The sequence below is a fragment of the Trachurus japonicus genome, chromosome 19, assembly GCF_045865225.1.
Source record: "Trachurus japonicus isolate A0001 chromosome 19, Traja_1.0".
In the NCBI taxonomy this organism is placed as follows: Eukaryota; Metazoa; Chordata; class Actinopteri; order Carangiformes; family Carangidae; genus Trachurus; species Trachurus japonicus.
In genome coordinates, this window is record NC_140925.1 from 12,682,751 (window position 1) to 12,706,370 (window position 23,620).

General features: G+C 43.3%; 2 protein-coding genes across 10 annotated transcripts in view; both read left to right on the plus strand.

Moving 5' to 3' along the window:
• The window catches only part of spag9b (sperm associated antigen 9b), a 44,597-nt gene extending 33,566 nt beyond the window's left edge, over nucleotides 1-11,031 (plus strand). For 3 of the 9 annotated variants that reach the window (XM_085762542.1, XM_085762547.1, XM_085762550.1), the window contains 15 exons: nucleotides 871-1,000; nucleotides 1,109-1,198; nucleotides 1,819-1,980; nucleotides 2,626-2,797; nucleotides 2,888-3,097; nucleotides 3,178-3,334; nucleotides 3,544-3,672; nucleotides 3,756-3,836; nucleotides 3,926-3,993; nucleotides 4,705-4,853; nucleotides 4,943-5,114; nucleotides 5,221-5,334; nucleotides 5,750-5,926; nucleotides 6,368-6,496; nucleotides 8,482-9,380. In XM_085762542.1, the coding sequence (XP_085618668.1) occupies nucleotides 871-1,000; nucleotides 1,109-1,198; nucleotides 1,819-1,980; nucleotides 2,626-2,797; nucleotides 2,888-3,097; nucleotides 3,178-3,334; nucleotides 3,544-3,672; nucleotides 3,756-3,836; nucleotides 3,926-3,993; nucleotides 4,705-4,853; nucleotides 4,943-5,114; nucleotides 5,221-5,334; nucleotides 5,750-5,926; nucleotides 6,368-6,496; nucleotides 8,482-8,594 (2,053 nt within the window). In that variant the 3' untranslated portion in view covers nucleotides 8,595-9,380. Of the gene's footprint in view, nucleotides 1-870; nucleotides 1,001-1,108; nucleotides 1,199-1,818; nucleotides 1,981-2,625; nucleotides 2,798-2,887; nucleotides 3,098-3,177; nucleotides 3,335-3,543; nucleotides 3,673-3,755; nucleotides 3,837-3,925; nucleotides 3,994-4,704; nucleotides 4,854-4,942; nucleotides 5,115-5,220; nucleotides 5,335-5,746; nucleotides 5,927-6,367; nucleotides 6,497-8,481 lie in introns of all 9 variants that reach the window. The other 6 variants (XM_085762541.1, XM_085762549.1, XM_085762548.1 and 3 more) reach the window with 3 other exon arrangements.
• Nucleotides 11,032-20,372: 9,341 nt separating this feature from the next.
• tob1b (transducer of ERBB2, 1b) lies at nucleotides 20,373-23,204 on the plus strand. The gene is made up of 2 exons (XM_085760655.1): nucleotides 20,373-20,591; nucleotides 21,430-23,204. The coding sequence occupies exon 2, from the start codon at nucleotides 21,592-21,594 to the stop codon at nucleotides 22,612-22,614; it is 1,023 nt and encodes a 340-aa protein (XP_085616781.1). The 5' UTR covers nucleotides 20,373-20,591; nucleotides 21,430-21,591; the 3' UTR covers nucleotides 22,615-23,204.
• The last annotated feature ends 416 nt before the right edge of the window (nucleotides 23,205-23,620 follow it).

The window sequence follows — 23,620 nt, forward strand, 5'->3', positions numbered from 1 at the left end:
AGTCACCGAGGGGCGAGGGGCGGGGGGCTACATGAGCCATGTGACACTAATGCACCGATGCTGATCACTGCTGCAGCTACTGTAGTCACCAGCTGCACTTTGGAGTTTTAAAGGGATAGTTCAACATTTTGGCAAATGTTGTGACCTGCACATTCACCACGCTATGAGATAATAACGGAACGTCACCAGACAGAGTTTTTTCAGAGGTAAATTCATGCAAAACCGCTGATGAACGTTGCCTTCAGGGACAGTTTTTCAGCAAGCAGACTCTGTATTTACCTCGAAAACGGCTCAATTTCGTAACGTTCCATTATTATCTCATAGCGTGGTGAATGTGCAGGCAACTTGTCCACCGAGCGTTTTGGAGTTGTTGGATTGTGTATTTGATGAGTTTGATGAGAGAAACCAAGTCCCATTAGCCTCTGTAGCGTAGCTCTGAGCAGCTTGCCGTTCCGCTCCGCCATTCTAAAAATAGCTTACACCGACAATTAAAGGTAACGAACCTACTACTGTGACTATAGCGATTATGGCAATGGGCCAATTTGCCAAAATGTTGAACTATCCCTTTAACCCGTCAATCACACTGATACAGTTATATTGAACTGCATTTAGAATTCAGGAATGTATACAATTTACATCAGACCAATAGATTTTAAACTTTCGTTCGACTGCTTCAAAATAGTGTTTATCCCATTTTATTCTCCACTTGTGGACTGGAGGAGTCAGGGATTGAACCACCAACTCTTATCATTGGGCAGACCTGATATCTACCTGTGTCTCTGCATCTGTCCCTGCTGGACGATGTTTCAAATCCGACACCAGGATTCTGTAGAACAGACTTGTTCATGGTGCTCTGCTCGAAACCCTCAGAGCTGCGGCCGATAACGTGGTGTCGCGACGGGAGCAGAAGAGAGCACAGTACCAGCAGGTCAAAGCCCACGTCCAGAAGGAGGACGGCAGAGTCCAGGCCTACGGCTGGAGCCTGCCCAAGAAGTTCAAGGTGAGGACGCTAGCACCACGAGTGTGTGTCAGTCTGCTGTGATGGATGTAAAGTCTCAGTGTCAACAGAAAACAGTCACAACCGTGCATCTGTGTTTTTCCTTTTCAGGCCAACGGAGGTCAGTCAGAGGGAAAGATGAAGAACCTGCCTGTCCCCGTCTTCCTCAGACCGCTGGATGAGAAAGATGCTTCTATGAAGGTGAGTCTTCTGCTGCTTCATTAGAGGTTGTACGTTTTTTATTTATTAGACTAGAAAAATAAAAATACATATTGAAGGGATCTGTGAAAAAGTTTTACTCAAAGTGGGAACCTTCCCTGATTTGCTAAAGTGTTAAGGAAACCTTGATTTAAAACTACTCACTGTTGAGGCTACAGTCCTTACTGCAGGCGGACCCTTCGAATCCCGCATCGGGCAGCCCTTTTCCTGCATGTCATTCCTGTCTCTCTCTCCACTGTGCTATCAATTAAAGGCAATAAACCCTCCCAAAAAATAAAAATAAAAACCAACTAATTTTGTAATTTCTGTTTATTTATTTCTGTTATTTGTATTTATGTCCTCATTTTTTGTTTTATTTGTTTGTTGTTTTGTCCCTAATGGGATGGTTGTTTTATTGTGAAAGAACCTCCTGGCATGTTATGTGTGTGTACAAGCCTGTGCACAACTACCACTGTGTACTTTCATTAGCTGCCATGCGATGTGCAAGAATAGGAGTTATTTATTATATTACAAAAAGCAGCAGCGATAATGATGTCATGCATTTCGTAGCTCCTTCAATAAGAAAGTCTCATCCTGTGTGTCGGTGTGTCTGACTGCCTCAGCTGTGGTGTGCTGCTGGTGTGAATCTCTCTGGAGGGAAAACCAGAGACGGAGGGCTGATCGTGGGGGCTAGTGTGTTCTACAGTGATGCACCCGGACCAGACAGCCCCGTGAAGACGACCGGCTCTCAGAGCAGCCTGGACAAACTGGATCAGGATCTTAAGGTAAAATGAATGACTTTTTATAAATATTCTTAGTTGCTTTGGCAGCTCTATTGTTTCCTAAATTCATTGGCCAGGAGGCGACTGGGATCAGTCATAACCCTCTGTGCTTTCCGTTCATCTCTCATATCATAAACACATCCCAGTTGTTTCTCCCTATAATGTTACTGGCCATTTTTATCATTTATACCCCCCATGTGACCAAACCATGCATACTATATATTGTAACTCAGAACACTTTCTACAAGACTTTGATAGACCAGCTCCAAAATGTTCTTACTCACATAAAATGATTTAAATTTCCTGATAAGATGCAAACACTGCATTGCCTTTTTAAAAATATACTCAGTGTTGAAAGTAAAACTCAAAGTACAATCAAAAAAAGTAAAAGTATTTACTACAAAAGTCAAACTCCTGCACTGTTTCAACCTGCTGATCATTAATCATTGCAGGTGGAGGATCTTCACCAATTCTCTGGTGACCTGCAGTAACCAGCTCCCTAGTCTTAGCTGTATTGATGGAAAGGAAGTCATCCCTTTACATCAATACAGCTAAGACTAAGTTACATCATTTGACTTACAAAGGAACTATTAAAACACAGAAAACTCAGCCTTTCACTTAACAGAAGTCCTCTCCATGTTCCCTCAGGATCAGCAGCAGGAGCTGCGGCAGCAGGATGAGTTTTCATCTCTGGTCTGGATCTGCACCAGCACCCAGTCCACCGCCAAGGCCGTGGTCATTGATGCCAACCAGCCTGGAAATATTCTGGAGAGCTTCTTTGTGTGTAGCTCACATGTCTTCTGCATCACCAGCGTCCCAGGTGAGTGGATGTGATCATGTGATCTGAGGGAACACGCGGCCGACGCCTCTGCTGTCTGTGTGATCTGTATCTGTATCTGCTCTGACTCAGGAGCCAGAGAGACGGACTACCCTGCTGGTGAGGAGGTTCCTCCAGCTGCTGAAGCCGGAGCCGAGGGGGAGGGCAGCTGCTCAGCAGCCAGCAGCAGCTCAGCGGAGGGGGGCAGCGTGCTGGGGGGCATTACTGTGGTGGGCTGTGCAGCAGAGGGGACGGCAGCTGTTCCTCAGACTGCAGACAGCGCAGGAGGAGACGGAGAACCAGGTAAGACAGGGAGACACCAGGACCGTTAACCTTGACCGTATGACACGAACCGGTTCACTGAGAGACGGTTGCCTCTGCAGAATCCAGACCAGCAGAAGAGGCCACCGAGGCCACTGAGACCAGCGGGGGGCTCACTGACCACAGAGAGACTCTGAGGGGGGTCTACACCGAGCACGTCTTCACCGATCCACTGGGAGCTCAGCCGGTGGCAGAGGCTCCAGCCGGCTACTCACAGAGGTAACGGAGGGCGGGAGGGACATAAATAAAGCTGCCATTCAACCCTCTGTAACATTAAGATACTAATGTTCATTCATAATTATTAATGGTGGGCCTGACCTGTTTATTTTGCCACTGATACAGATTATCAATGAGTAAAGAATAAATAAAGATTCATAGTAACAAATAAACTGTGCAGCAGTAAGAGCAGCAGTGTGTGTTACTGACAGAGAGAGTGACTTGCTGAAAGATGGCGTCAGTTCAGACCCGTCGGCCGAGGACCAGGACCTGATGAGGGAGGAGGCCCAGAAGATGAGCAGCGTCTTGCCCACCATGTGGCTGGGGGCCCAGAACGGATGGTGAGTCTGGTGTTTTGTATGTGTGTGGGTGTGTGTGTGTGTGCTGTATCAATCATCTGACTGATGAACTCCTCTGGGTCCAGTGTGTATGTCCACTCCTCTGTGGCTCAGTGGAAGAAATGTCTCCACTCCATCAAGCTGAAGGACTCGGTGCTCGGCATCGTGTGAGTACAAAGACCGACTCGGCTGCAGATTCTACATGTGTGTGTGTGTGTCCACTGTCTTGTTTCTGAAGCCTGTCCTCGTCTCTCAGACACGTGAAGGGCCGGGTCCTGGTGGGTCTGTCTGATGGGACTCTGGCCATCTTCCACAGAGGAGTGGGTGAGTGTGAGCTCATAATGAACTGACCACTAGGGTTGGGCGGTATCCAAATGTTGATACTGTTAAACCTCCACCACATTTTACCGCGGTATACCGTATAACCGTGGCCAATTAAAAATCAGCTCAGACGGAGTCACCAACATGTCGTTCAGACAGGGAACAGCTACCAAACACCACGTAAGAATACTGAAACAATAACAAAACATGTACATTAACAACATTAACAACTTTTATAGCTTATAACAAAATGTGGATGGAGCGTCTGGTGAGTTCAACATGAGAACATCTAACCTCCATCGGAGCGCTGCTCAGCTGTAGCAGCGTCTCTGTGTGTTTTCAGCAAGAAAAAAAACCAACTCACTATATGTGCGACTTCCTGAAACTCTTCTCTGAGCTGTCCATCAACTTTATCAAACGTCTCCCAAAAGGAAAACATTAAACTATTGGAGTAAAACTGAAAACTCAACCACGCACATGTAGGTGCTGGACACACACTCATTATTTAAGCAGTAAAATAAATGATATTTAGTAGGTAATATATCAGGCCCCTACTGTATATGAGTGCACTGCAATTTAATGTAATGAAACTGATAGCGTTGCTATTTTAAGATACCGCAGATACCTTATTAACGCCAAACCCTACAGGCCACATCCAGGTTGTGTGCAGTAACTCAGTCAGTGTGTGTGTGTGTGTGTGTGTGTGTGTGTCAGATGGACAGTGGGACCTGACCAACTACCACCTGTTGGACCTGGGGAGACCACATCACTCAATCCGCTGCATGACTGTGGTCCATGACAAGGTGTGGTGTGGATACAGGAACAAGATCTACGTGGTGCAGCCCAAAGCCATGAAGATAGAGGTACAGCTGTGTGTCCATCTGAACAGACTGGCACTTCTGTTGTGGTGAAGCCGTGACCCTTCACCGTGTCCTCATCTCATCCTCCGCAGAAGTCCTTCGATGCCCACCCTCGTAAAGACAGTCAGGTGCGTCAGCTGGCCTGGCTCGGGGACGGCATCTGGGTGTCCATCAGACTGGACTCCACCCTCAGGCTGTTTCACGCTCACACCTACCAGCACCTGCAGGACGTCGACATCGAGCCCTACGTCAGCAAAATGCTGGGTTCGTTACCGAGTCTCTCTCTGGGTCTTACAGGGATGCAGGACTTGTACACGCATGTTGTCTACTAAATAATCTTTACTCAAGTTTACCCTCTGTCCCGTCTCAGGTACTGGGAAACTGGGCTTCTCATTTGTGAGGATCACCGCTCTGATGGTTTCCTGTAACCGTCTGTGGATTGGCACCGGAAACGGGGTCATCATCTCCATCCCCCTGACAGACAGTGAGTTCAGTCTCTACATGTTGGCAGCTGCAGTCAGATCCCCTGGAGCCCAAGGCACAAGTGGGGAAGCTGCTTCTATCAACGATGTACTAAATGTGTGGAATGAGCGTGTACATTAAACAGGACATTCTTTAAAAAGGAATTCCTCTGCTTTGAGTTAACCTATTTTAATCTTGTGTTCTATCCCTTAAACCTGTTTTTATTGAATTTTATTTTTAACTTTTCTCTTCTACTTTTAAATGTATTTTTTGTTTTGTATTGTTTGCTCCTGTTTTATTGCCTCATATGCAAAGCGCTTTGAGTTTGATTTTATGTAAATAAAGTTTATATCATTAGAAATGAATAATTATTAGAAATAAGTGGAGATCCAGTGTGAGACAGGTGTTGAGTCTGGTCCTTCTCTTCTCTCCAGCAGCTAACAAGGCGACCAAGGCAGCCGGGAACCAACCAGGAAGTTCGGTTCACGTCTATGACGACGACAGCGGTGACAAGGTGACGGCTGGGACTTTTGTCCCGTACTGCTCCATGGCTCATGCACAGCTTTGTTTCCATGGTCACCGGGACGCTGTCAAGTTCTTCACTGCTGTCCCAGGTAAACTCACTCTGAGGTTGTTTCTCTGTCTGTGAATCAACACTGACGGCTGATTGATCCACCACACCTTACAATAGATTTGAAACCCTGAGAACGAACTGAATTAGTCTCCAAACTCAATATGTGCTGCACATGGTGCTTCAGTCAGAAGGTCACAGTCACTGGATGCTGTGTATCACAGTAGGAACACACAGGAACTATGCAAGTCCGCTCACTTTTCCGCTGTTCTGGTTACGCTCCTCTCGCCCATGTGTAGTTGTTTACAACAAAGCCGGCGAAAAATCAATGAATGGAGCGGTGGACTGGACTTTGTTCTGCTCTTAACTTATTTGTCTGTTAATTGTTCTGAGTGTTGTATGTTTTGTGTATTGCATTGTATTGTGTGGTGTAGTGTCACACTTCATCTTGGATTTCTAAGGGTGTGTGTGTGTGTTCTCTCAGGTCATGCTGCCCCGGCTCCGTCCTGTGGAGACGCCACAGGCGACAAGGCGACAGACTCGGCCTCTCAGGAAGCATTCAGGTCCATGTTGGTGATGAGTGGAGGAGAAGGTTACATTGACTTCCGTATGGGTGAGTCCACCATCTGGACCTGGTCTGTGGAGTACAGTAGACCCCCTGAGACCACGAGTCCCCCCTCACTCATACGTGTTGATTCTCCAAAAGTGGTCATATAGATGGAACATAACACAACTGATTATGAAGTGAAAATCATTTTAATTTGTTAGAAATTTGTTTATTTGGATAAAACCCCTTGAGATGTATCATCTCGTTTTCGAGGGGGTCCAAAATTTCTCTCTTCAATTTGTACAAAGACTTTTCACACATACTCTCTTTCATTTTAGTTTTCACAGAGTTGTAGGATTGTCACAATAGAAAATTTCACACTTGATACTAGGGGTGTAACGGTACACAAAAGTCACGGTTCGGTACGTACCTCGGGTCAGGGGTCACGGTTCGGTACGGTTTCGGTACAACAGACACTAATTGAATGTAAAACTAAAATCTGTCTTGTGTTATAAAAGTTAAAAGAAAAAAGAATACAAAATAAAACAAGTGCATTAGGAGTGTTATAATGCCATTCATTCATTATAGAGGGAAAAAAACGTGCACTTGACAACTGGCAACTATTATTCGAATTATTAAATTATTATTATTATTAAAAAATATTATTAAAAAAACAAAACAATAAACTGACATCAATGTTGGTTTACACAGTTAAATTAGACTAGCAGTTACTTTGGTGATGTTTCTGGTCCTGCCTGTGTTCATAAAACATATTAGGCAGCTACACGCACATCCCCCAAAAAACTGAAGACTAGGTGCTGGACCACCAAGAAAGACACAGGTAAGGAAACAGGAGACCGCACACTAGTTAAAAGCTCCCGTGACAGTTTAATGTCACTCACACGTTTCGGGCGTCAGCCCTTCATCAGACAAAATGTGTCTGATTATATATAGTGTGCGGTCTCCTTTTCTCCTCACCTGTCTGTGTTCATGTCAAGAGGCTTAAAAGCTGCGGGATAAGTTGTTGCACACAACTTGTCTTTTTACTTGCACCAGTGATTGACATATCGGGTTGAACATGCGCTACGTGTTTGATGCGTTTCTAGCGACTCACCGCGCATCCGTGAAACATCGCCGACGGACTTTGTCCGGTGGACCAGTCGCGCGAGCCGCCGCCGCCGCCGCCGTTTGTTTCATTGAGAAGCCACAGTGACATGAATGAAGCAGACAGCTCTCCTCCTCTAACTTCACTCTCTCATCACTTCTCTTCTTCGTCTGCTATGACGGCTGCAGGCAGCTTCGAGGCTCATTACCGCCACCTGGATTCAAATGAGGACTCTCCTTTTTTTTTTTTTTTTTAATATTCATTCAGACGTATTCGTCGTGTGACTGTGTGCACCGAACCGTGACCCCCGTACCGTGACGGCACGGGACGAATACATATACCGTTACACCCCTACTTGATACCAATACCCAGGAAAATATTCAATATGACATCATATCAATACAGCAGCACTGCTTCCCTTACATCTTTTTTTATTTTTATTATAATCAGAAGGACCTATAATAGGTGTTTATATTATTATTAAATAAAAAGCTAACTCTGAGTTGTCCAATTTCAGTCTAATGTATTGTTATTGTTTCATTACATTCATTACAATGCATCTCCTCTCTGACGGGCGGGTTCCCCCCTCCCTCCTCTCTCACAACACACACACGTGCACTCAGACAGCGGAGAAGAAGAGAGGAGCGTTGTCATTAATATTGACGTTTTTAAAGTATGCTAGTATCGATACTTCATCATCAGTCATGTATTCAGATGTGCCGTTTTAGCATCAATACTGTTGACAACCATACAGAGCTGTGCCACAGGTTGTTGTCTTCTGGGGGGAACTAGTTGTGGCCCCTACCATTTCAGTAATGGGCTTATGACATGACTGGGAATATCTACTTATCATCTTGGAAATAAATGAATGAATGTTTCTTTCCACGTAGCCCTGGTTGGGAATCACTGCAGTAGAGAACACCTGTGTCTGTGTCTGTGTCTGCAGGTGATGAAGACGGCGAGGGAGAGGAGGCCGAGGACCCCCCCATCGACCTGCAGCCGTTCCTGGCCAAAGCCGAGCGCAGCCACCTCATCGTATGGCAGGTCAACGATGACTGACCTCTGTCCTCCCGCCTGTTTCTCGGCCTGGTTTCCCACTCAGACCTTCTGCCCGGGACGAGTCCAGGTGGACAGTTGACCTGGACAGGCAGGAGTCTAATCAGCACTTTGTCCTCACACCTAAACCCCCGGTGTGGAGCAGGCTAAACCGTAAACCGGAGCTTTTTATTTGACGGATCTGAATATGAATCTTTTAATTTTATCTGAACTTTGATTTATGTTACACACCTGTTCTCCAGGTTCCCTCCACTCGGACCAGACCCTGTCCTGACGCTGGACTGGTTCAGAAGATAATCAATTATCTGTCACTTCCTGTTTGCCCTGTAATCATGTCAGAGTGGGGGCAGAGCGTGGCAGCCAATCACAGATCAGATTTCCTGCTGATGTCTGTTTTGATGCTTTGAGGAGTTGAATCAGACAGCGGGTGTTTCCTGCAGGCGTCTGAATGTACAACACTGCTGAAGAAATCATCCTGGTCCTCATCATCATCATCATCATCCTCAGTCTCTGACCCTTCCTCTGCCTCGGCCCTGAAGCTCTCCACTTGTATTTATTCTCCTGAATTCCTGAATGTTACGTTTGCTACCAAAGGTTCAAGAATTAAAGACGGATGGTTCTTCACCTGCTGAAACAGTAACTGTCTCATCAAACAGCCACTGTCGCCTGACAGTCTGTCTCCATGGAGACCAAGTTTTTGTAACAGATCCTGGTGTATAGATCAGATATATTTTTAGACTTTGATATTGAGATGAAAGATTTTCAAGGTGTGAGAGAGAAGAGGACATGTTACTGAGCATGAACAATGACCCGATCCCCCTCTGGTCCCGGTCACTCACGATGACAAAACTGTTATTTCATTTAATGTTTCAGTCGGTTTTTATGTGTCTGTCGTTTCACAGAGTTCAGTTAATCACAATGTTCATGTTGTTTTTGTAGGTCCAAGCAGCATCTGCACACTGACACCTCCTCCTCCTCCTCCTCCTCCCCTTCCCTTTCTCTCTTTTTTCAAGTGAAACTCACCTAAATCAGCAGGTGGGTTGAAAGTTACACCCACTACACAAAATCGGTCACCAATGGCCCTGAACTTTTCATCATCTACAGATTATGACAGTAAACAAAATAATTTAATGGCAATCTTTTTTAGAAGTGATATGAATTTATATCACAATTGATATCCACTTTACAATTAAAATGTAATTGCTCATAAATCAATTTTAGCCAAAGCTGTTGGAAACAATCCTGTTGACACCTGTCAGCTCTGCCTTTAAGAGGCACCACAGCTGTGAAAGTGTCTATGAATTCATGTCGGAGTCTGGGTATCAGATCTAATGTCATGACTTTGAATATGATGATAATAATTGATTAAAAAAAATATATATATATTATATATATATAAATGCCTAAGGTGATGATGAACGTTCACATTTGAGTTTGTCTCATTCAGATTCAGACTGTAGTGGAGTGAGCCCTCAGTCATGCTCTTCATCTTCTCTGATTTGAACAAATGAATGTTTTTTTCCCTCAATGTTTGATTCAGAGTAACAAAACATTCGAGGATGCTCCTGAAACTAGAGAGGCTGTCTGAAATCTCTCACTACTCCCTGAGTTTGACCTTATGTAGCTCTGTCAGTATGTATCTTGAGAATAATAATAATGCCCTTTATGGTGGACTTATAGCATCCCATAGTGTACAACTGATACTAACAAAGCAGTATATAATATGCCATCATGCATTAGACCAAAAAAAGACAGAAAATGACCTGAGCAGTGTTTGAAGGTGTGTCTTCATGTTATTGATGATCTACACTGAACTGCTGGGACAGTGAGTAGTAGGGATCTCAGACACAACCTGTATACCCACCTGTGTAAAAGTGTGTGTGGTCAGTCAGCCCCCCTCCCCTCCCCCCTCCACAGGCTAAGGTCACAAATGTCAAACTTTGGTGACTTTAGTCCTTCTGTAGCAATAATATGATCATTAATTCAGCTGCTTGGACCTGTTAATAATTACAGCCTCTGCCCCCACTCACTGCTCTGCTCTGTCCTGTGTGTGCGGTGTGTGTGTGTGTGTGTGTGTGTGTGTGTGTGTGCGTGCGCGTATGTGTGTTTCCTCTTCAGGAGATATTCTTGCAGTTCAGCCATGTCAGTATTTATTGTAATGATTGACCTTTGACTTTGGCAGAATGTATCTTTGCATAATGAATATGAACAAATCTAAATGGAGAATGACTGTGTTTTATAACTTACTCAGCTATGCACTATGTCTGGGGTTGGGGTGGGGGGGGGGGCAGGGTGCTCAGCCAGCCTCCATCTCCTGCAGGACAAACTTTACTCAGTGAGTGGGAAACTTCATCCTGGAGGAGTTTTCCCACCTCCTCTGCAGGTGTGTGTGTCCTCTGCTTATTTTTAACACTCAATTAAAGACACTTTTGTGGGCTCATGTTGTGTGTTGTTTTGTTTGTGACGAGGTGCAGGTGTATTTTAGAATAGCTGAGGCCTATACAGGTAACCTCAGACTTTTCACTCCTGTGATATTCACTTGTTACTGCTGAACTCCTCGCCTGCTCAGGTGCTGCTTCATTTCAGGGACATGGACAAAAAGAATCGTGTGCCTATAAAGAGACTCTGAGACATTAAAACTAAACCTGAAGAGAAGCAGCACCTCCTGAACTCAAAATACATTAGTTTGAGGTGTTCAAATATCATCATAAAAGTTCCAGTTTAAAGATGTCAAGAAGTTCCTAGTCGTGTAACACATCTCAGCATCAAGTCTTCATCGGGCAGTCGAATAGATCAAATGAAACAAAAGCACTTTTTATATTTCCCTGTTCCTGTCGTGATATATTTTCTCTTAACTCCTTTCCTCCTCATAGAATTTATGTGACCATTGAAACTTGCTAAAAGATCCATTTTCCTGTCAGTCATTTGGGCAGGGATGGAAAACTCCTGCCATGTGTTTGTCTCTGTTGGGTCCTGAAGATACAACCCCAATTCTGAAGAAGTTGGGATGTGAAAAAAATATTTTAGTCACAACACATCTGCTCACCACACAGCTGATTTGCCTTAATTATTCTGCACAGGTACAGATCAAAGCCACCTGTGCCCTTATAAAACATCTGCTTTGTCACAGTAGGTCTTAAATATTCAGTGTGGGGGGGAGTAGTGACCCAGGCCGACACCAGGCGGCAGACTGAAACCACAGGACAGATACTGGGAGCATGAAGGATAAGTAGGGGAGACTGGGGACAGTTGCAACACTTTTGACATTTTTCTCAGTTACTTGGAAACTATTTGAACTACACTCACCAAACTTACATAGATTAAACATACATGTGTCAGCTAAATGGTTACATATGACACATCAATCACAATATTCATTTGAATGGAAGAATCCAGACGTTGCAACTGACCCCAAACGTGGGGACAGTTGCAACACGGATAAGGGACGGTTGCAACATATTAAACATACATTACATTTCACTAATTAACTTTAGATTTTTGTCATTGTCTTACAATAATACTATAGTATTATTTAGTTATTTAGTAATATTTATCAGAGGACAGTTGGAGTTTTGTTTTGTGTAGAACATATGCCTTGAGTCAATGTGCAGAGGTTAACAGTGGTAATAAAACTCAATAGCTCAGTGTGAGACAAGAAGAATTGAACTATTTGCAATACAAGAAACTTTTATAAGCATGTGCTCTACTTTTGGATGATTTATTCACTGTATGACATCAAATAAATTAACTTTTCTCCAATTTTCATAGGAAAATATACTATGTGGCTACTTTTGTCCCATAGAACAAGATACCACTAGGCTATTGATACAAATTGCAGATTTCATTATAAGAAGTTATCTGGGGAATTGTTTTGTTTATCTTAAGCGTCTCTCATTGTTTAATATAATTGGCTGTTCTGTTCATCATGAGGAATAAACGTGCCTATTTTGTTCCTATTTTAATAAAAAAAATGTTCCATTTTATACATTTGCATTTGCATAAGTGCTTCCATATTCAAATGGTAGTTGTTGCACTTGCAACCGTCCCCACCCTGTCAGCCATGACAAAACATCATGTACCAGCTAGACACAATGACACTGACACATGCTGACCATTTGATAGTCAACAAAACAGTGGTTTTGTTGACTATCAAACTAGGTAGGTAGGTTGGATTAATTCATACAAAAGATCAGGACAGTATATGACAAAAATACAGCTCAAGAAAAAAGCTACTTTCATACCCTTAAAACAACTTTGTCTCAGTACAAGCAGGAGCAGATGCTGAATATGTCTTCTCTATTCTTGGTGGGTAGAGGGTCTAACTGTGAATGTGCAGTGTGAGTGTCGTCACTCTAGCATGTTTCTGATTGGAGAAATAAGGCTTGCTGCAACCGTCCCTTGTTGCAACTGTCCCCAGTCTCCCCTAACTGACACACACATACAGACACAGTGTGTGTTTGAGCTGTCTGTCGTCTATTTACATATTTTGTCCCTGGTGACAAACACACAGCTGGAGTCCCCTGTGCGCACACACGCGCACACACAAGATCTATTTCTGTCCTCATCCCTCTACCTACTCACCCACTGTACCATGAGTCAGTCATTCTGTGCAACTTCAGTTTTAACTGTTATTTGAACCCACTGTGAAGTGAACTGAACAAAAACAAATAGAAACTATTCTCAGAAATAGAAACAAACATCATTGAGCAAATTCCCATCATGCACTGTGGCATGTGTAACAGGTGAGGTCCTACTGTTAGCGGTTAATGTGATGTGATTTTATCATTGGGACCTCAGAGCTGTAGAGCACAAGAGCCTCAGATCTTCAGAGCTTCAGATCTTCATGGCCACAGAACTTCAGAGCTTCGCAGACATGAAGTTAAAGATGTCTGGGGTAACAGCATCAGGGGGGTTAGGTATACAGAGCTTCACACAATCTCCTCCAGGTGTCACTACAGGGTAGCAAGAGCCCAATAGATAGATAGAAAGAGAGATCCTGTAGCTTGCTTATACATCTACCAATGTACCAATTTTTTTTTAATTCCCCCATCAGCAAATTTCACACCAATCATAGCCATTATGTTGCATCTTGCGCAAGGCTATTTTGCACATTTCCCCCCATAAATTCTCACACACCCCACTCATATACACACATGCACTTGGTGAAGAGAAGATGGGGGGCAGCATAGCAATTCTTTTTCAGAATTTTTATTATCAGCTTTTGGAGTTGGGATTTAAAGGAATAGTTCACTAAAAAATGAAATTCAGTCATTATTGACTCACCCTCATGCTGAAGAATACTCTGGAGTAGTTTTTTATTCCTCAAAGTGCATCTGGAGACCCGGGAGGGGGGTTTGTAGTCCAACGAAAACTTTATATTAGAGTAATAGCGCCGCGCTATCCTTATACTCTCATAGAAGGATTTTGTTCAGCATGAGGGTGAATTTCATTTTTTGGTGAACTATTCCTTTAAGTTTACCAGACAGGTTGCCAAACCATGTAATTATGTCATAGTGAATACCAGCCTCAATGATTGCCCTGTAACAATATTAAAAGGCATTCTACCAAATACTTTTCAGGTGTATGTGAACTTCTTCTTGACTGAAAATAATAAAAATATATCTTTAAAAAAAATCTCTCTGTAATTATTCAGACATTTTTTAACACACATTAAACCCTGTATATCAGAGAATGTGTAATTCAATGTCGCTGCTGTTGTCTTTCATTAAGGAATGTGTGGTATCATTATAGATGGGATCACTTCCATTGGTTACAGGTTATCCAGCAGGATGTGAGGGAGTTTGTTATTAGATGCTGAGCTACAGTCCAAAAACATGAGTCTAGAAACTGCAGCTTCTTCAACAGAAGCAGGTTAGAGCATCATCAAATCTGTGATGGATGGATTTTCACACAGAGCTGGACTCACTCACCATTTCCCTGTCACATCCCTCCAAGTCCATCAGGTACCAGAGCTAATCACAGCTCCAGGCTGTTGCCGTGACGCTGCCCACACCCTGGAGGATGGGAGCTGAATTATTTACACCACTGAACCCTGAACACTTTTACTTAAAGACCGGAGTACTTGATCTTAAAAATGCTTTTAAAAAGTTGTCTTAGTTTTTATATCTGTTTGCAGAAACAAGCTCCTGAATGAACTGACTGAGTCTGACAGGTAAACTCTCTCTGACAGCTGAACTGAACTAACTCTGAGTAACTCTTCCCTTCCAATGTCACACTCTCTCTCTCCTCCTCCTCCTCCTCCTCCTCCCTGGAGACCACGGCACTGAGCTGATGCAGCTCCATACAGAACAGTAGCACTGCTCTCTCTGCACCAGGCCCTTCTTCTGTTCTCAAGCAGCCTGTCGGGTTCCTCTATCAAACAACATCCATCAGTGAAATGTGGCTTTACCTTGTGTTTTTGTCAGCACTTGGAGGAGGAGGAGGAGGGGGAGGAGGAGGAGGAGGCTACAGATGACACATAACTACTTCCATCACAGTCTTGTGTCTCTATGTGACAGATTCACTATAGACTAAAAGTAGAAGCTCAGATGGTGGAATGAGAACATTTCAAGATCTAAAAGCCATGCATGATGCAACAAATCTAGACTGATTTTTACAAATTAGCATTTTACAAATACAGGACTATGATATGTGGAGAAAACACCAAGTATCAGCAGCACATCAGTTTCACATTAGTTTGCACATTAGTTTCCATCACATTCTGGATCCATCCATTTAGACTTGCACTTTACCTATTTAAACTTGCACTTGCACTTTAGAAACTGGCACTTTACACCAGGCACTTTACAGATCACATGCACTTTATGTATAGGTATGAATGTGTATATGATTGTGAACCACTGTATAATTCTTGTGCATTTCTGTCTGTTTGTGTGTTACCTGCCAAGGGACTACGGATGCAAATTAGCAAGTTGCTAACTCTGACGCATTTACATTTGTGCACACGTACGAATGTTCATTAAAGGGATAGTTCAACATTTTGGCAAATTGGCCCATTGCCATAATCGCTATAGTCATAGCAGTAGGTTCATTACCTTTAATTGTAGGTGTAAGCTATTTTCAGTTCGGCGGAGCGCAGCAGCTGGCTGCTCAGAGCTACGCTATGGAGGCTAAGGGAATTTCTTGGTTTCCCTCATTAAACTCATCAAATTCAACATCCCAAAACTCCACAGCGCTTTTGTAGACAAGTTGTGACCTGCACAACCACCACGCTATGAGATAATGACGGAACGATACGAAACAGAGCCTTTTCGAGGTAAATTCATACAAAACCGCTGATGCGCGTTGCGTTCAGGGACAGTTTTTCAGCAAGCAGTCTCCGTATTTACCCTGTATTTACCTCGAAAACGGCTCCGTTTCGTATCGTTCCGTCATTATCTCATAGCGTGGTGGTTGTGCAGGTCACAACTTGTCTACAAAAGCGCTGTGGAGTTTTGGGATGTTGAATTTGATGAGTTTAATGAGGGAAACCAAGAAATTCCATTAGCCTCCATAGCGTAGCTCTGAGCAGCCAGCTGCTGCGCTCCGCCGTACTGAAAATAGCTTACACCTACAATTAAAGGTAATGAACCTACTGCTATGACTATAGCGATTATGGCAATGGGCCAATTTGCCAAAATGTTGAACTATCCCTTTAATGTGTATTGTCCCTTTTAAATAAATAAATAAGTTTCAACACATTCAAAGCACTCCTCATTACCCGACTTCCTGAAAACACTGTTCATCTCACAGTATGGGGTTAGGGTTGGGGTTAGGGTGGGACACGTCCTCTGTCGTCACCGTCAGGGGACCTGTCGGCTGATTAATGACACATGCTGAATATATAATCCTCCACCATGAAACCAGAGTGGTATTTGGTATTTGCTGACACCCCATTGTGTAACCTCCCTTCTCCTCCAGATGGCTTGATAACTAATCTGTCCAGGGGTCAAAGCTCGTAACCTGGCTCAGATATGAAACCACTGGGTGCTCCGCAGCATGAATACTTCTATTCCCTCTCAGGGAAATGGCTGCTCATGTACGTACATGTAGGTATAAATGCTGCTAGTGGCGGTACGGATTACATTATAGAGGAGGTCTCTGTGTTGCACTGTACTGACAGTTTGTTAGTTGCACACTGATCTGGAACAAAACCTTCATAATGTTCCTTTATGTGGTTGAGTGTCGTTTCTGGGGTTGTTGCACGGGATAAATGAACATAACCAAAGCAAAGGCAGGAAACAAATTAATGACAAACTAATGTAACTAAGCACTTTGACTTCTCTCTACAAATAAATTGTGGGTATAAGTAACTTCCATTCTTCCACTGAATCACCAGAGTTAGTTACAGGTATCCTCCCTCTCTCACAAAGATGAGAGGATGACAGTTTAACGATAGCTAACATGTTCTATTCATGGCTAATAATTATAGACTGAGTTTGTGGCTTCAACAGTGGAAGCCCATTAGAACCAGACAACAACATTTAGAGATATCCCCTGACATGCAGGCAATAGCTGCAGCACACATCATCAGGGGTTGAGGGGCAACAGCAGTGCTCTGTATGGTGTCTTTATGGAAGATCAAAGGGGTTAATAGTTGTCATGGCCTAATGTGGCAATCACGGGGCATGAAGGGGGGCTCCTTTTACCCTTAAAGGCCCCAAAACATTTAACTAATTTAGTTTGCCTCCACTGATGGTGTGACTCTGGGTTAAACGAAAGACGGAAGACAGATCTGAAAGAAGTGACTTGACCTGAAGTGTTTTCAGGGTGTGACAGCTCGGAAGCGAAACTGTGGCTTCTCTTTAATCTCTGGTATTCTCAATGAGATGACGACGTCACACCCATGATTTACATGAGAGATGAGTCAGCCCTCAGGATTATTCACACATAAGTCAACATTCTTAATATTTGAACAGTTTGTTTAATCTTCTCTTGTAGCTTTATGGATTCAGATATTTTTAATTACAGACTGATGTTTGACTCCATCTCTACTAAAAGCCACTGACCATCGGGGCTTTGAACAGCCCTGTGCAGACTGAGAGCAGCATTTCACAGCTCTGTGCAGTGAGGAGGGGAAAATAACAATAATAATGTGGAATGACTTCAGTGAAAAATCAGCATGAGTCATGTTAAAACATCTCAGCTCATTAACAGGGTTTCCTTCAGGTTCCAGACTTCCAGAGCAGCTTCCTCCACAGCCAAAGTGCTGGACAACAACAACAAAGCTGGTGATTGTGGGACTGTTGTTCCACCACCCACAGCCAAATCTAACACAGCGAGAGAGGGTGTAACTCTGGGAACATGGACTTGTTGTTGAATGAATAGCAATGAAACCTGGTACAAACTGAAACACACCTGAACCTCAGTCACACATTTCCTGCTCCAGTGGCCTTGGTGTGTCTCCAAGGCCCCTACGGTGTGTTTAGTTTGAAGTCCAGTCATCTATCACACCAGCGCCTTGGTGGTGGGAGGGTTCATCTTTTGCCCCTGCTGAGACTCAATCTGGAGGTTGGAAGGGAAGAGATCTGCACGGTGCCTTCAGGGTCCTGCAGTCCTCCAGATCTGTCCTGTCTACATTTTACAACGGATGTTAATGACACTAAGACATGGCTTTGAGTTACACATCAATCTCATATTGTGCTACACAACAAGTATCGGCTGTTCTTGAATACAGGATGACTTTAAAAGAGTGGCAGCATCCTCTCTCTGTTCTAAATGCTCACATTATATTACAGTATGATTGACACAATCAAAAGCAAAATGGAGAAAATATACCATTAATAATAATAAAAAACTTTGACTTCTTGTCATGTTTATTGTAATTACACATTTTGTTCAATATCACTTCAGTTTTGAATGGTAACACTTCACTCCTTGTGTTTGAGAGTAAAACAGAGAGAGATGTTTGCAGAGATAACAGTGACACCATTTAGCTAATACTAAGGTGCTTTTCTCTATTAAGATTTTGAACACAGAGAACAGACAGACATGTCATATACAGTATGTTATAACTGTCCCCAGTCTCCCTAGTCTGAAGGAAATGTATTTATTTAAATTCTGTTCAGTTTCTATTTTCGTGACATATGAGGAGCTTGGACAACAGACTCTCTAAATGAATTATTATTGATTCAGACCAATCATATATGCCACTAAAATGATATTGACTGACTCCCTTGCTGTTCCAACCACAGAGCCTGTAAGCAGCTCTCCTATAAATATTCACAGACATCAATTGCGGTGCTTCAGTAGGTTTTTGAGTCAGGGGATACTGTTGTGTGGGTTTCTCTCTAAAGAACAGCCTGTCTCCTCCTCTTCTCTGGGCGGCCACCTCCCTCCTGGCTGTATAATTCATGTGGCATTGTGTTTATTGTGCAAACTCACAGTGCGGAAGTCCATGTTAGATAAGAACAGGCTGTGGTGTCGCCTTCAACCTGACAGGGAAGAGATTAAGCCGTGCAGTGCACAGCTGCTGAGAGAGAGCAATCAGGATCACTGTGTAACTGTTCAGTCACAGTCTACAGATCTTATAATGAACGGGGTTTTCACAGAAGAATGACAACGTTTACATACCTGGCTATTATGAGATTACCCACGCAAAACTCGTGTCATGTCCCTGTATCAAGAGTGATGATGCATATTATTACATCCTTTGGATATGAATATATACGTTTGTGACATACAGAAAATCAATCCACATAATAGCCTATGGAATACCTGTATTATGATCCTTTATAAAGTGTAAAATATATCAACTATACTGTTAATCCTATTGAGTCTATTATATATATAATTTACATATGCAAATAAAACTGCAAACATACAAAAAATATCTATATGTTTGTACAGGCTACTGTATGTTTTTCTTTTTAATTTCCAAGTCTCAGAATAAACCCACTGTTTATAATGTCAACATACATGACACAAATAGCCTATGTATTTTGTGTAATATACATCAGTATAAACATAAACCTAAACAGATTTGTATTGCTGGATTTATGTTTCAACCCAAGGAATTGTTCCGATTTTTAATAAGTTCCATTTGTAATATGCAATATATGTTCATGAACTATTTCATGTGCGTGTGGGTATACCCGCTATGTGCTGGACAGAGTGGTACAGACAGGTCTCAGTCTCAGCTGGCTCGAGGAACATCAAAATGTCAGTGAGGAGCAGGGGAACATGTCCAGTGACAGGTGTGTCCCTCCGCCATCGTGACCATCCAGCTCCATTTAATCCTGTGATAGGAGGAACAAAACCTCACATGCCTCCACGACAACAATCACAACAACACACACACCATTTAACACTATCATCGACATCTCAACAAACTTGTTCTGCCGGCGGTTTCGTGCATGAGTCATGACAGAGAACAACCTCTGAGCAGAACAGCTTCAGGAGAAACGGTCACATAATAGGAGACAGACATGAAGACACTTCTTACTTTTACCCTCAATAATATTAACTTTAGAATATTGTAGCTACTACAACAGCAGGAACTCTGTTTTCCGCAATATAATGGGTTTTTATCTAAAACCTGCTCCAACAAAATAGTCCCAAGCACATGAAAAGCAAAGCACTACCGTAAATAGAACCCTGCGGGTCATTGAGCCCGGAGTTGTCCAATCACAGCGGCGGATGGAGTGGCTGTTGATGACGTAGTTGCGTGTAGTCAATAGAAACGCATCACTGGATGTTGACCTCTGCGAGCCGCATCACCACCTCCTCCATGTCCGTGGCGGAGGAGTACTATAAAAACAAACCACTCCGGATTTAAAGGGTAGAGTTGTAAAAACTCCCAGGCAGTGGGGTGAGAGCTTGGTCTCCTGCCAGTTAGGACTTCAACTGAACCCCACAGAGGAAAAAAAAAAGAAAAACACGCCTGGAGCAACAACAGAAACACGGCATCGACCACACCGGGTTTATATCATCTCCGTGGGAACACTAAAGGAGCCAGCGGACTGAGGCTGCTGTGGGAAGACCGACTGTAAAAATTTCCATGTAAGTCAATAATAACATAACGTCGCCATTACATTCGTCGACGGGAAGCAACATTTAATTTCAAGATATCTTCCAGTGAACGTGTTATTTATTGAACGTCGCTGTTGCAGTCAGTCGACGGAATCGGACTGTAACTTAGCCACCTAGCTAATAAAATGCTACGTAGCCACGGCGAGCTGGTTACTGAGAACCAATTAATATGCACAATGCCGTTGACACCCTTCGCGATGTTAGCCTGCAAATGCTAATCTCGTTAGGAGCTCGGTTGTAGCAAGAGAGTGAATCGTTGTTTTATTAGCGAGTCGTCATGTCGTCAAGTAGCTAAGCTGGAGCGGTTTGTGGCCGTGGTTAGACTTTGAATGGCGGTTATGTAACAGCAGGCTGGTATGTGTTGTCACCGCCGGTGCTGAGGAAAACACCAGAACGGCCTGTGTTTTAAAACCATCATCAAACCCGCTGTGAGATCTGCCTCGACATGTCCCTGTGCCAAAAATCTTGCGACTATAGACAGCTCCCCCACCCCCACCACCACACATACACAACACATACCCACACCCACATCACGGACTTCGCAGAGGTCAACTGTGGCTTCGTTTATATGTCACATTAGACCGCAGGGGAACACACACTGCTGATACCGTCTTGAGGCCAGTGACCTGTGTTTATTTTTAGCTGTTGATATTGTACAGCCGAGATCCAGCCTTCGTTTTTGTGGGGAGGGGGTAATTGAACATCCTCAATACGAATTACATGACAATAATAATAATAATGGTGTCTGATTCCATTGTACTGCGTGTCTCTGCCATCTGTCTCAATGTTTTTCTCTGTGTCCCAGCAGGATCCTGACTCTAGATCTGCAGAACGGATATCCTCTCTGGCGACAAGTTCTCAATCTGACCTGTTCCTTCGCATTCATCACTGCTGCCTTGGAGGTTTTTGGAACGCTCAGTAAAAGCAACCCGGTGACCGAAAAAGAATATTTCTTGCCACTGAAGCAGCTATGCAGCTTGAAATTCAAGTAGCACTCAACTTTATTATTTCCTATTTGTACAACAAACTCCCACGACGACGTGTGAATATCTTTGGCGAAGAGCTTGAGAGGCAGCTGAAGAAAAAATATGAAGGCCACTGGTATCTGGATAAGCCATACAAAGGTTCGGGGTACAGGTGCATCCACGTGGGGGAAAAGGTGGACCCAGTGGTGGAGCAGGCAGCCAAAGAGAGCGGACTGGACATCGGAGATGTCCGGAACAACCTCCCTCAGGACCTTAGCGTGTGGATAGACCCGTTTGAGGTTTCTTATCAGATTGGGGAGAAAGGACCGGTAAAGGTGCTATATGTGGACGATAACAATGAGAATGGGTCAGAGCTGGACAAGGAGATCAAGAACAGCTTTAATCCCGAGGCCCAGGTCTTCATGCCAATCAGTGATCCTGTCGGGGCTTCCTCAGAGTCCAGCTCTCCCTCACCCCCTTTCGGGCAGTCGGCTGCTGTGAGCCCCTCCTTAATGACGCGCTCCGCCCAGCCCTTAACCTTCACCACTGCCACCTTTGCTGCCACAAAATTCGGATCCACTAAGATGAAGAGTAGTGGCCGTGGTGGTAACAACAACAACAACGGTGGCAGTAGCAACAAGGCGGCCCGCACCTCCCCCACCAATAACCTGGGTCTGAATGTCAACACCCTACTGAAGCAGAAAGCCATCTCCACATCCATGCACTCGCTGTACGGGCTGGGTCTGGGGCAGCAGCAGCAGCAGCAGCAGCAGCAGCAGAAAGCCTCTGCATTGTCCCCTAATGCCAAGGAGTTTGTGTTCCCCAGCCTCCAGGCCCAGGCCAGCCCTGGATCCATGTTCCCTGGGGAAGGCTCCCTGGGACTGGGCCACTTGCAGTACAACAATGCCTTTGACATGTTCACAGCCTACGGAAGCCTCAATGACAAGTCTCTAATGGATGGTCTTAACTTCAGTCTGAGCAACATGCAGTATTCTAACCAGCAATTCCAGCCAGTGATGGCTAACTAAACTCATCACAATGTTATTTATGAATGATGGTGGCTCGAAGAGAAGGAAAAACAAAACGCACACTTAGAAGATCTTTTCAAGGATGTAGTGTCTAGTCGGTCCAGAGCATGTACCTAAGGGAGTTCCCACTGTGGCCCCCTTGAGTTTGTTTCTACTCGAAGCTTGTTGTACAAACACATCCAAGCTTGTTACTTCAGTTTGACATGCATCATTGTTTTTCTTTTTCCTTTTGGCAACCAAGCACAATTATTTTTCTTTTTTTTTTTACTATGTTGAGAAAATACAGAAAAGAATACAAGCTTACATTTTTGGCCTCTTACAGTATTTTACAGGTGGTAAGACAAGGCTGATTTTTATGAATTGGCACTACTAAGTGGGTTACTTGGTCTTTTTCTAATTGTATAATTTAATTTAGTACAGAGTTTGTAAGATATCAGAGTATATATTGTTTCTATGACATGGTGTTGCATTTATATCTTTTTTCTACTCCAGTGATCTGTGATGGCTGCAGCAGCTTTTCCTTATTTTCATTTTTTTTTTCCTTTTTAAAGATAATTGTTGAAGAAATCCATCTTTAAAAAAACATGAAATATTCTGAAGATTGTGTACAGAGTATTCCTTGGTGGAGTTAAAATGTAGGAATATTTGCTTTTTCTGAAAGATGAATTGTATTTTCTGTTAAGAGTTAAAAAGATTTTTGCTATACTACAGACAAAATGTAATCGTATGACTATTTTGTACCTACATTGTGCAATACTTGATAAAGAAAAAATACAGTATAACGAAGTATTTTGAGTCAGTGTCTTACATGTCAAGAGGGACTGAAATAGTTTATATTAAGTTTGTATTAAATGCTTAAAAATGATATGCTTGTCTTTATTTTTTTTAATTTCATATTTGCACCCTGGTCTTTTTAATAAAATAAACAGTTGGACATGATCAGTTGTTGCTTGTTTTGTCACGTGAGCAGGGAACAGATTAGGAGTTTTTGTTTCTGTTCGCTACA